General features: G+C 50.1%; 1 protein-coding gene across 3 annotated transcripts in view; it reads right to left on the bottom strand.

Moving 5' to 3' along the window:
• SLC24A1 (solute carrier family 24 member 1) overlaps window positions 1-12,272 on the bottom strand; it is a 40,870-nt gene that overhangs the window by 4,306 nt on the left and 24,292 nt on the right. For all 3 annotated transcript variants that reach the window (XM_081228764.1, XM_081228765.1, XM_081228766.1), the window contains 7 exons: window positions 11,694-11,747; window positions 9,930-10,038; window positions 5,593-5,679; window positions 4,415-4,506; window positions 1,938-2,444; window positions 1,113-1,202; window positions 71-237 (listed from right to left, as the gene is read on the bottom strand). In XM_081228764.1, the coding sequence (XP_081084890.1) occupies window positions 71-237; window positions 1,113-1,202; window positions 1,938-2,444; window positions 4,415-4,506; window positions 5,593-5,679; window positions 9,930-10,038; window positions 11,694-11,747 (1,106 nt within the window). The remainder of the gene's footprint in view (window positions 1-70; window positions 238-1,112; window positions 1,203-1,937; window positions 2,445-4,414; window positions 4,507-5,592; window positions 5,680-9,929; window positions 10,039-11,693; window positions 11,748-12,272) is intronic.

Here is a 12,272-nt window from a genome sequence, read left to right as displayed (position 1 = left end):
AGCAGACAGAGCCAACACAGTGTTTGCCAGTCATACATATCATGCCTTAGAAAGCAACTTTGCCACTCACCCCACGGTGATATCAAATATGTTACTGCCCACAGAGCTTGACACGGCCATGTCTCCCAGGCCTTTCCGAGCGACAATCACACTGGTGATGAGGTCAGGAATTGATGTGCCTGCTGCTAGGATTGTCAAGCCCATAATCTCTTCAGAAATCCCTATTGTTTCACCAACCTGGTAAATAGTAACAGTAATGAGAAACCAAGTGAAAAATCTGAGGCTCTTCAAAGCACCAACCACATACTACTTTGTGCAAAACCAACACCTTCCACAGAGTTCACATTCCCTTGGCCTGAGTGAGGTAGGGTCACAGCAGAACTAACAGCTGGGGAGATGGGCCATGAAGAGAAAGAACAGGTCCCCTGCTCAAGGCTTCAGGGAATGATGCTGCTCTTTTCTAAACTGGAGTAAAAGTCCACCTATGATACCACTTACTGTCATTCCAACTACAACACCTCTACCTTCCCAAAAGAACTGCTCCTCCAAAGGCCTCTTGGTGTCAAGTTTCCATTTCCAGAACCACGGACACCCACTATGTGCCAGGAACTTTTTAGAGGCTGGAGGTAGAAGTATGAGCAGTACAACACTGACCCTACTCTCAGCTTGAAAGAGAAAAGCATGTAAATAATAATACAGCTCTGTGCTTAAGTGCAATATTCTAGGTAGAACAGCAAAGCCATTAAGCACTCAGAAGACTGATTAAATGCCAGAAAGGAGGCAAAACTGAGCTTGCTCTCACGAGTGTGTATGATTTCACCAGGTGGAGAGAAGTGTGAGATACAGAACAGAGGAAGCAGGGAATAATGCTAAGAAGGAATGGTCAACTAGATCAGGTTGTAAAGGGCCTTCTGTCACGCTACAAGACAGAAGAGCCACACCTGAAAAGCACTACATTCCCTGGAATATAAAGTCTACTTTTTAGCCTTTACAATGTATAAACTACAAATTCACTTGGTCCTTGCTATTCCCTGGGTACCAGAAATTCACCCTGAAGGAAAAAAGTCCTTTTGACCTGCTAATGCAGGATTTAGTTCCTGCCACACACTCACCTGGTGAGCCCACCACACCATGAGGTATGAGAACATGGCTATCCACATGATGGATCCCAGGAAGGTGATAACAAAAAATTTCCTAGCCTCCTGTTTGAAAAGGAAGAGAAATAAGTTGCAGAGGCTAAAGGTCTCTGGCCCTTCTGAGGGAGCCCCAGTATCAGTGAAGAGATCTGCTGGAGGAGTCATGGAGAGGATGTGGAGATGTTTGAGCTTCCATCTCTGTCTCCAGTGAGGACCTTGAGAAGGATGGGGTTGGTGGCCCATAGGGGAGTCCACACAGGAGGGGGTTCAGCAGTTGCCAAACTGAAGAGAGCTACCTGCTTGCCCTGGAACCAGACCAATCTAGGTACCTGGTTTGGCTTCAGCAACCTCTCCCCACCCCACCCCTCTCTGGACCCAGAGACAGAATATGGTTCCCCTTTGGGTGGAGTATGTTAGTCAGACCTTTCCTTATAAACAGGAATACTGGGTAGAAACAGCACTTATCACCCTGGGTTTTCACAATATCCCTGTGCAATATGGAGGGTGTGCAGTGGCATCATTCCCATATTAAAATCAAGAAACAGAGAATTCGAGGAGGGGTTAGTTCACATTGCTTATAGTGATGGAAACAAGCACATTCTGAGGCCTCCCAAGCCCATCAGTGTGTCCCCTTAGGTGCATGGTCCCCACGAGAGCTGCAGATTCCATCCCAGATCCTCTCTGTAGTTGAGCCCTGTCAAGCTGGTTTTTCTGTCCCTTCCGTCCTCTTGAGGGGGAGTGCGGAGACACCCCACAGCCTCCCTGGGGACAGATAGCTTGGGGACAGCTGGGCAAACTCACCAGCCTCCGGACATCGGGCACCGTCAGCCACAGTGGGAACACAATGGGCAGAAGAAAGAGGTAAATGGCTTGCTTCTGCCTGGTCTCAGGCCATTCCAGGGTCAAAGGCTCCTCATTGCCCTCCTCCTCCTCCTCCTCCTCCTCCTCTTCCTCCTCCTCCTCCTCCTCTTCGTCCTCACTCTCACCTCCATCACCTTCCTCTTCACCATCTATACCTTTCTCATCTTCTTTGGCTTCATCTTGATTTTCAGTGTTCAATTCCTGCTCTCCAGTTTCACCTTCATCACCTTTCATTTCACCATCTTCTGCTTGGATTTCACCTTCACCTTCATCATCTCCTTTCCTTTCTGCCTGGATGTCACCTTCACTTTCATTCTCTCCTTTTTCTTCACCTTCACCTTCTGGTCGAGCTTCACCTCCACTCTGCTCTCCATTTTCACCTTCACCAGGAGTTTTAACCTCATTACCTGTCCTTTCACCTGTGCTCTCAGCTTCAGCCACATCTCCCTGCAATCCAAAGCCAACAGATTAATGGGAAATAACTGCCCTGCTTGTTTCCTTCCCAATTTCTCCCCACGTTTTTTGTTGTTCTTCTCAGAATGTATCTAAAAGCTTGAGTATGAGGAAGAAACTAGTGCAATCATTCAGCAAAATTCCCTTCACAACACTCCTACCCAGTGGTGGTCTGGTCTTTATTTGATCATTTCTAGGGATGGAGAACTCACCACCTAAAGCGGCTTCTGTCATCTTGACAACTCTGATTGGTTTGAAGTCATATTTATACCAAAGTTCTACCTCCTGTGTATAGGTTTACTCTTGGGAGCCATACATAACACTCTTCCATGAGACAGCTCTCTTCCCTGGGTTAAAGATTCCCAGATCCTTCTATGGTTCCCCCATACTATGGCCTAGAGCCTCCGCTCCTTCTTGGTGAACTCATTCTAGTTAGCTTATATCCCATGAGGAGGCTTCTAAAACAACACAGAACACTTCACAGAGTCAAACAGGATTATCACCCCCCTTATTTTAGATACTGTGCTTCCATTAATGTTGCCTAAAATGGCATGATATCTTTTGGTGGTTACATCACATTGCTGAGTCCACTAAAACTCCTCAACTGCTCTATTACCTTCTATGTGTAAAATGATGATGACGAGGAGGATACCTATTTTCTGAGGGTATTTATGTGCCAGGCATCATGCTAAGTGGTATAATAATAATCATAATAATAACAACTAGCACTTAGTATGTTTCATGAGTCAATTAATTTATGATATAGGCAGAACTAAATCCATCTGACAGATGAAGAAACTAGGGTACAGAGTAGTTAAATAACTTGCTTATGGTCCACACAGTTTGTAAGTGATGAAGCTGGGATTGGAATATGGATAGTCCAAATCTTGGCCTCTTAACCACCAAGCTACCCTGCTCTGCAAATGCCAGGGCCGAATGAGATCTTTGGTTCCCAAACCTGGTAGCCTGAGAGCTTATTAGAAATACAGATTTCCTTGCCCCCCCTGGACCAACTGAAGTATAATCTCTAGGACCGGAAGCCAGGAATCTATTTTAATATGCTCACAAGTGCTTCTAATAAATGCATCTATAGACCAGTGTGTGGGAACCATGGACTGACTCCACTCACTCTGAAAGCCATTGATTCTGAGGGTCCTCAGATTAGGCTCCTAAATGACCTATAACAACGTGCTGGTCCAATCCCTTGAGCAAATGACCTGGGCTGTGTGCTCATGGCATACGTCATCCATAACAAATTTCATGACACTGCCAACCCCAAACACTGCCCAATGATTCTCAACTCTGCTGCATATTAAAATCACCTAGAGGATTTAAAAACATTCATGCCCAAGGACCTACCCCAGGTATCCTGACTTAATTGGTTGAAAGTGGGCCCTGGACAGTTTTAAAGCTTCCCCAAATTATTCTAATATGCAACCAGGGTTCAGAGCACCCAATGAAGAAGTCAAATATTAATATCCATGAGGCCTGTGCTTTCAGTTGGGAATGAAGAGTGAGAAGACTTGAATCTGAAATAATTTCTGCCCTCCCTTCCCCACCCTCATCAGGAGAGAAGGCTTCTCGCAGGAAATGACAAGTCATTTAAATTGATAGGTACAGAAGTGTCTGCCCAGCCTGCACCCTCTTCTCTGAGAACTGTCACTGCTAATGGCCCCTGACGGGTAGCTCCCTTCTCCCACACTGGAGTCAAAGCACGCCACCTCTCCCTGCCACAGCTGATTGGACATAGGTTGGCAACACATTCTCATATATATTATCTTACTCATACTAAGTGAATTAACTGGCCCCATGAGGTATTTGATCTTCAAAGAAAGGGCAGTGCTTACACCAGAGGAATGAACCTCAAATAGCATTTCCAATCTTCAGGAAGGACTGATTTTTGATTGGCAAATCCTTCCCTGGGCCTCTCAAATTCCACCACCTGGGAAGAGGCTTGTGCCTACCTGACTGCCAGGATCTTCCTCCTGATCTCCCTTGACGTCTGGAGCAGGGGCTGGTGTGACCGTGACCTCAGGGAGCTTGGCTGGCTCCTCCTCTTTAAAGGATAAACATGGGATAGGTCAGAAGAGTGTGCCAGGTTCTCAGGGCAGCTGGCAGAGACTGGTGTGAGTGGTTACAGGGCTACTGGACTTGTCCACTTCAGGGTCACAGAAGGTTTGTTTGGGGAATTTCTTGTTAACAGGAAAAGGAAAATGATGTGATGTGAATTGTTACTGTCCTGTCCACAGAGATGTCTGCAGATGAGAGGACAGCTGGGAAGTGGCTCTCCTTGCTCTCCCTGTATTCAGACATTTCCATCCTGGCAATGTAGCTAAGGATACTGTGAACAGCTTAAAAGAGAGGGCAAAGCCCCAGCTCTCAGCACCTGACCCTTCCCCCTACCAACTGCATGTAGAGGAGCCTGATGATTTCAAAGGTAGCAGCTAGGGGAGCTTGGAATAGGACTGCAGGAGAGGGAGAACTGGAAAGTCTGGAGATCTAGGTTTAGGTACAGGCTTTCTCACTTCTTGGCTATATATCTTTGGGCAAGTCACTTGACCTCTCTGAGCCTCAGTTTCCTTGTCTATAGAATGGGGACAATGACTGCTGCTCTACCTCCCTCCCTCCGAAGCTGCTGGGTGGATCAGGCAGGCCTGGTGTGCTGTGCAGAGCCCACAGGGCAGTAGCTGTCTCACTACCGCGTCCCAGCTGCCACACGGATGCTGGATGTTTTCATCACCAGACCCCAGATGGCCCTCCCTCACTGGGGTTACTGGTCTCAGACCGATTCCCTAGCAGCACTGTGTAGAAGTGACAGGAAGAAGAAATAGAGTCCAATAGAATCTCATTTGGGACAAGATTTAGCAAAAAAGAAATAGAAGTTCAACAACCCCCGCCAGGCCTTGCCTACCCGATGTGAGGAGAGTGCGGAGGGAGCTGTACAGGGCCAACCCCGGGCCTGCAGCCACGCCAGGAGGGGAACACCCTGGAAGGAGGAGGCCGGAGTACAGCGCGAGGAGAGGAGCACCAGCTCATCACTCCAGCTGACTGGCTCAGAGAGGCCAGGAGGCCGCCCAGTCCCTGGCTGACAGGAGCGAGGAAGGTGGCAGGAGAAAGCCCACTGGTCTCACCATCCTCTCACCTTCTGGTTTGCTCTCTGCTTTGGCCTGAGGCTTGGCTTTGGCCTCCTGATTCAAGCTCTCCTCCTCCTTGTCCTTGGAGGGCCGGGCTGTGAATGAGAAAGGAAACACATCTTATCCAAGACCACAGCCTCCCTGCTACACCATTCAGTTAGGTTGGTCAGCTGACAGTCAGAGCAGCTGAAGTAGGTGGAAAGAGGCTGGCCTGGAAGTTGCAACATCTGGACTCTGGTCCTCCTAGGCTTGTTCATGGTGCCCAATTCCCAAACTTCTGCCTTAAATTCCCTACATTGTCACTAACTGGCTATGACCTCAGGTTGGTCACTTAGGCTAGTCACTTCCCCTCTCTAGGTCTACTTCCAATAAAATGACATGGTTTACTTTATTTGGGGGCAACAAATAGGATTCATTCATTTCCTTTATGAACTTAAGTGACGGCTGCTTGAGTGCTGAATTGAGAATTCTGGTCCAAGCTTGGTAGGAGAGTACCGTGATTCACTGGTGGTGTCTGCAGTGGGCAGGGAATGAAGAAATAATGGCAGGGAGATATTTTTGCCATCCTTGGACTAGATTGTCTGTAAGGTCCTTTGCAGCTTAATTTCTATGAATTTACTAGAAGCTTTGCTATGGCTCCAGGGGAACTACTCGTGGCCATGTTCATGAGCCTCCCCTCTCCAGTGTGAAAGGCGAAATAGCTGATCACCAAGCTCCCTGACACTCTCCTCTGGACTCCAGACACCTGCAGCCCAAGCAGAGTCTCCTTCCAGATCCCTGTATACGCTCAGTGCCTTGCTGGCAGTCCACAGAGCATCGTGCACAGAATAGTGCTGCCCTGATTTCCAGAAAAGAGAGATGGGGAAGTCAACTCTCTTTCAATATGACTATGTTCCAGGCAACATGCAAAGTGCTGTACATGTGTAATTTCAAGCTGAGAGGCACAGAGACTGAAGTGCAGGAGCTCACGAGCGTCCTCCTCACAGCTGTGTAGTCCGTGAGGGTGAGGACAATGCAGTCCGTAAGGGTAAGAGCGAAGTGGAGCCATGGGGTCTATTCTGGGTTCCAGGCTGGCTCTGCCCTGTGAGTGCTGGGTGACCTTAGGAAGCCTGTGTACCCTCTCTACGCCTCAGTGTCCCCTCTCTAAAAAGGCAGTAATATGATAGAGCACTGATGTGGGAGTCCATGAGACAAAATAAATAAATACTTTAACTGCTGCAATTAAATTTTGCTAAGTTAGTGTGGATTCTGGAGCCAGATGCCTGGGTTTGAATCCTAGTTCTGCCACTTGCTAGCTATGGATCCAGCTTGGTGACCCTCTGTACCTCAGGTTCTTCACCTATAAAATCTTACAGAGTGACTTCCCCGGTGGCACAGTGGTTAAGAATCCGCCTGCCAATGCAGGGGACACGGGTTCGAACCCTGGTCCGAGAAGATCCCACATGCCGTGGAGCAACTAAGCCCGTGTGCCACAACTACTGAGCCTGTGCTCTAGAACCCGTGAGCCACAAGTACTGAGCCTGTGTGCTGCAACTACTGAAGCCCATACGCCTAGAGCCTGTGCTCCACAACAAGAGAAGCCACCGCAATGAGAAGCCCGCGCACCACAACGAAGAGTAGCCCCCGCTCGCTGCAACTAGAGAAAGCCCACGCGTAGCAACGAAGACCCAACGCAGCCCAAAAGAAAAAAAAAATCTTACAGAGTTGTTGAAGGAATAAATGAATTTATATATGAATGTGCTTAAGCCAGTGCCTGGCACCTAGAAAATACTACATAAGTTTTAGCTATGATGACAATGATGAGTTGACGATAGTAGTTGAGAGCAGCTGTTCCACCCAGGAAGCAACTCTGCACTGCTGAGGCCCAGCATTCCAGAGGGTTTGAGTTAGAAGGGACCCTGAAGATCCTCTAGTCCATAATACAGGCAAACTGTGAAGGTTTGGGAATCAAACTCTGCCTGGGTCCAGGATGGGCAGGAGACAAAAGCAGGTCTGGAGTTTCCTTCTCTCAACCTGTCTCCTAAACAATCAGGCTGGTTGAGCTGCAGCTGCCTCTGGCAATAGGCTCCATCCTGCAGAGCCATCACTCTGGCAAGTGTGGTCCCTCAAAGTGTCCTGGTGGGCCTGCTCAGCGGGTCCTGTCATAACTGAGATGTCAGGTGGTGGGCACTCCACTGCCTACCTCATGCAGACCGCTCCAGTGCCCCCTTGGCACTGATCAAGCACTGCAGTCTTCTGTTGAACAATACATAGCTTTTCGAAGGGCTCCCCTGGTTCCAGTCCTGGTGCTGAGAATACCTGCTGACTGCTGGCTGGAGGAGCTGGCAAGAAAACCAAGTTCCCCTCTTTCCTTCTCCTTCCTCATCACACGCCCTAACCTCTCATTTCCCATGCCACCGAGGAAAGCAGGTCCGCTGAAGGGCCTCTCTCTGTTTCTCTCTATCTCTGTCTCTTTGTCTCTCTCATATACACACGCACATGTGTGAGTGAAATCACCAGAAAAAGCATGGGATTCTGGAGAGGTAGAGCCCCTACCCCGGGTAAGAGTTCAGACCATGGATCAGCTCTGTGGAGAGAGTTCATTGCTTGGAAAGGGTGGAAACACCTGGATAGCCATCTGGAAAGAGCATACGGAAATACAAACATGTATCTGCAAAGGGTTGGGAACAAAGGCCTTCATCGCAGCCCTGCGTGATCCCAGCCCTTCCTGGATGGAATCTCAGGGTGCAGGATCAGGGCCAGCTTCTCTGAGTGGGACCGCATCCCAGGCACATAAGCAATCATTCCCTGGGAGGGCCATTCCATACCCGCCGCACACCCACACAGGGCACCAAGCGTGCTTGTCTTCCTGGGGATGATTGCCACTGGCTCCCCCAGCGCTTGTTTCCTCACATGGCCTCTCAACTCTCAGCGCGGCCGGATCATCTCCTTAGTATCAATCTCCTCTGACCTCGGCCTGGCCTGGACATGGCCTGGACATCACATAATCCTGTTAGGACAAGCCAGCAGATGGCTGCTGGTCATGGAAGTGGCCCAGGCAGGGGGCCCTGCAGTCCCGTCCAGGAGAAGGTCTTTATCTTTAAGACTTTGCTGAGTCAGTGATTCCACGAGGAGGGCCAGGCCTGCCCAGGGATACAGCTTCCTTCACTGTGCCCAGGCCAGACACACCCCCAGCACTGGTCACCCACAGGCTGCCCAGTGCTGCAGACTCCACTCTTGAAACCCCAGGGGTACTGTTTTTCTGGAGCTGACAGGGGGGTGGCCTCTCCCAATGTCTGCGGAAGCTCCTCGTGAGGATTTTCTAGGGAAGGTTTGATCACCTTGTCTTTGACCATATGCTTGTTTTAAACAACCAACAACCCAGTATCAAATGTGAAGAAGATGCTTCAGGGCCTGAGAAATTCTGAGGTCCCTAAAATTTGTCCCTGGGGCTCATGGATCAGTCTCTGGTGTCATATTCGGCTCAGTCCTCAGCCTCCTGCCCAGCTGCACTCCAACTCCTTGGCTTCCGCCCAAAGGCCAACCTTTCCTTGATGGGCCTCATGCAGGCGCTCCAGTTCTGCAGCAGTGTCCCAGAGACAGAGGTGCCGAAGGAGAAGAGAAGCGTACCTGAGGATGCCCTTTAGGGGCCTGCGAAGCCTGTTGGAGGTAGCTCTCTGGGGAAGCAGGGCAGAAGGCAGGGCTCGGTAAAGTGGGTGGTGAAGATCTCAGCTGCCTCCATCATTTGTCAACTTGGGCATCAGCTCCCACTACACTTTGGACCCTCACCACTCCCAGAAGTGGTCCTGGTGGCCCCCAGGGTGTCCTTTGGGATACCTGGCTGGGGGAGGGGTCAGCAGGCTTCCTAGGACTCTGGAGCTGAATACAGAGCAAAGGGAGGCACCATCCAGAGCTTCCAGCTGTGGGGCCCCACAGGTGATGCCCCCAGAAGCAGCCCTGGCCACACTATCTTGCTGGAGAGACTGTGGGACACTGGGGCTGACTCATGGGGGTGGGCTCTGCAGGAAAGTCACGGAGGGCAGCCCCAACATAGACCAGTGCAGGGCACACGACACTCATGGCCTCACTCACTGCAGATGAACCCTTTCATTTTACAGGAGGGACACGGAGACAGGGAGGTAGTGGGATGTGGATACCTAAGGACCTTAGCTCCTTGGGGCCCTCTCCTGGTGGGTCTTCCCAGACTGCCTGCCTCTACCACCCTCTCTCCTCTGCTAACTCTCTTCCCGCTCCCACCCTCACTCCACCTGCTGCCTCTCAGTTTTGCAAGTCCCAGTTCTTGTTCAGCTGCAGGAGGGAAGGAGTGGACAGGGAGACCACGCAGGTCTGGGCAGACCTCGCTTACCTTCCCCCAGAGGGTCCAGGCTGCGGAACATGAGCTGGTAGATGGTGCTGCGGATGGTGCTGTTGTGCAGAGAGGCCGAGCTGCTCCCTTGGGTCAGCACGGACGCGAGCTAAGCAGGAGAGAGCCGTGCAGGCCTCAGTGGGCCTCTGCCCAAGCTGGGGGAGGAGCCACATGGGGGCCTCACTAACCCTCCTCTCTCCTATAAAGATCAGGCCAGAAGCACAGGAGCCTTATCCTGGCACCCTGTCTTCCTTCACCTCACCAGGACAGTTACAGTGCTTTCTTTCTCAGCCTCCCCTCAACTCTTCCATGACTGGCTAATTCTACATACCAAGTCATTCCCCAAGCTCTTTGACAGGGAGCAGACAATGTGTATTAAGGACACCACATTACCAAGGGTTTGTCCATCCCTGCAAGTACATCCTCAAAGAAACACTCTCACCCATATACCTCACAGACAGCCCCATGGTGCATGGGCACAGCCCCTTACAGTCCACAGAGAGCGTCATGGTGCTTTATCACTGCCCCACCCCCAGACATAAGCAAGGCTTTGATCCCCACCTACAGAAAAAGAAATGAAAACTCAACAAGGCTGGGTGGCTTATCCAAGGTCATAAACGAAGGAGTCAAGACTAGCACCCAGGTCTTCTGATTCCAGCCCTTTCTTTTCTACCCACATGCTCAAGAGACCTTCACAAGCACACATCTGTATGTGCAGACACACGGATGTGACATACATTCATTCACAGTGCTAAAAAAGAGACTACAGGTCCAAAATGGAGTCACTTGTGCTCTGCCCACATCACCAAACCGAAACATAAAATACCTAACTGCAGTTTCAGCCCCTCCCAGGAATGGGCTCTTAACCAGTCAGTCTGGAATTAACTGGTTAGCACACTAGTGAGGTAATCTACCTGACAGACCCCTGCTGTCCCCCAAAGGAAGGTGACCTTGCCTGAAACAACCTGGAACTCCTTTCTATTTGCTAGATGGGATGCTGGCCAATTCATGAACTGTTGAATAAAGCCGATTTGATCTTTAAACTTACTCAGTTGAATTTTTTTTTTTAATTACAATAGCGACACACGTAGAAACATCATCTGACTTAACAAGGGAACATCCAAAGTCAGACAAACTGCTTGCTTGGTCCCTCTCTCCCTACCAACCAACCCTCTGGATCTGAACTCTTCTGCCATCTAGTGGCTACGGTAACACAATACTTCACAACAGGCCTAGGGATTTTCGTAGGATGGAGGAGGTTTCATTCAGACCCTGGCCTCTTCTCTCTAAGGTCCCCACTTCTTCCCAAATGCCCACAGACCAAAGGCAGCTAAGACACAGTTTTTCAGAAACCTCAGATCCCCCCGCCCCACCCCTCGTATGCTTCTCTTAGTTCTGGGGCATTCCAAAACCACAGGTAATTAGGCTTTTAGATCAATCATAGAGTGTTGGGTCTACAAAATGGGACTTGAGTTCATCTAGTCCAGTCATTTTACTGACGCAGAATCTGAGGTCCAAGCTCACACAGGCAGTGAGCAGTGACATTCTGGACTTAGCTCCCAAGCTAGCACCTCCTCCAACGCCACCTGGAGGTGACAGTCCCTCTGGCTCCTTCCCTGACTCACCCTGGCAGTGTTCCCAGGAGCTTCCCAGGTCTGAGCCCAGCCCATTATCCCCAGCATCAGGGCCACAGCGCCCTGCGTCTGTGGTTGTCCTCTGAAACCCTGCAGTATCCCCACTGGGCAGACTCCGCATGGCACCCACCTTCAGCTTCTTGTTATCCTGCTGCTCATCCATCACAACTGTCCCATCGCCCAGCTGCAAATAGGGACAGGAATCACAAGATGTTCAGAGAGACCCTCACCCTTCCTCCCTACTCCCCTCTCTCTCCAGGGAGCCCTCATATGGAAACACAGAAACACACCCAGAGATAACCTGGCCTCAGAAAATGTTTTAACATGTCCACCACCCCCAGCCTGGCCTTCCACAGTCTGGCTTCAGCCTGCATGCAGTATTGCCAGTCAAATGTGTCCACTCACTGAGGTCCAGTAACACCAGCTACAGCTGCCTTTCGGTCTCTCAAATGCACCACCCTCTTTACCCACCTCGAAACCCTCATCACACGGTCCCTCCTCCTCTGTTTGGAACCCTCTTTCCTCCACTCCCCACGTTTCAGGTCTCCACCTACATGTCACCTTCCTCTGGGAAGCTAAGGTGCCCAGCTAATTCTCTTTTATTGACTCCTTTTCCTTTTCCTTCATAGCACTTTCCCCAATCTATTTGTATGTTATTTGTATGTTGGCAAACCCAAGTAAATTGACTGTCCCACTAGCATCTTGAAGG

Source organism: Mesoplodon bidens, assembly GCF_964165515.1.
Source record: "Mesoplodon bidens genome assembly, chromosome: 3".
In the NCBI taxonomy this organism is placed as follows: domain Eukaryota; kingdom Metazoa; phylum Chordata; class Mammalia; order Artiodactyla; family Ziphiidae; genus Mesoplodon; species Mesoplodon bidens.
Note: the sequence above shows the minus strand (reverse complement) of the source record. Positions and strands in the feature narration are given on the sequence as shown.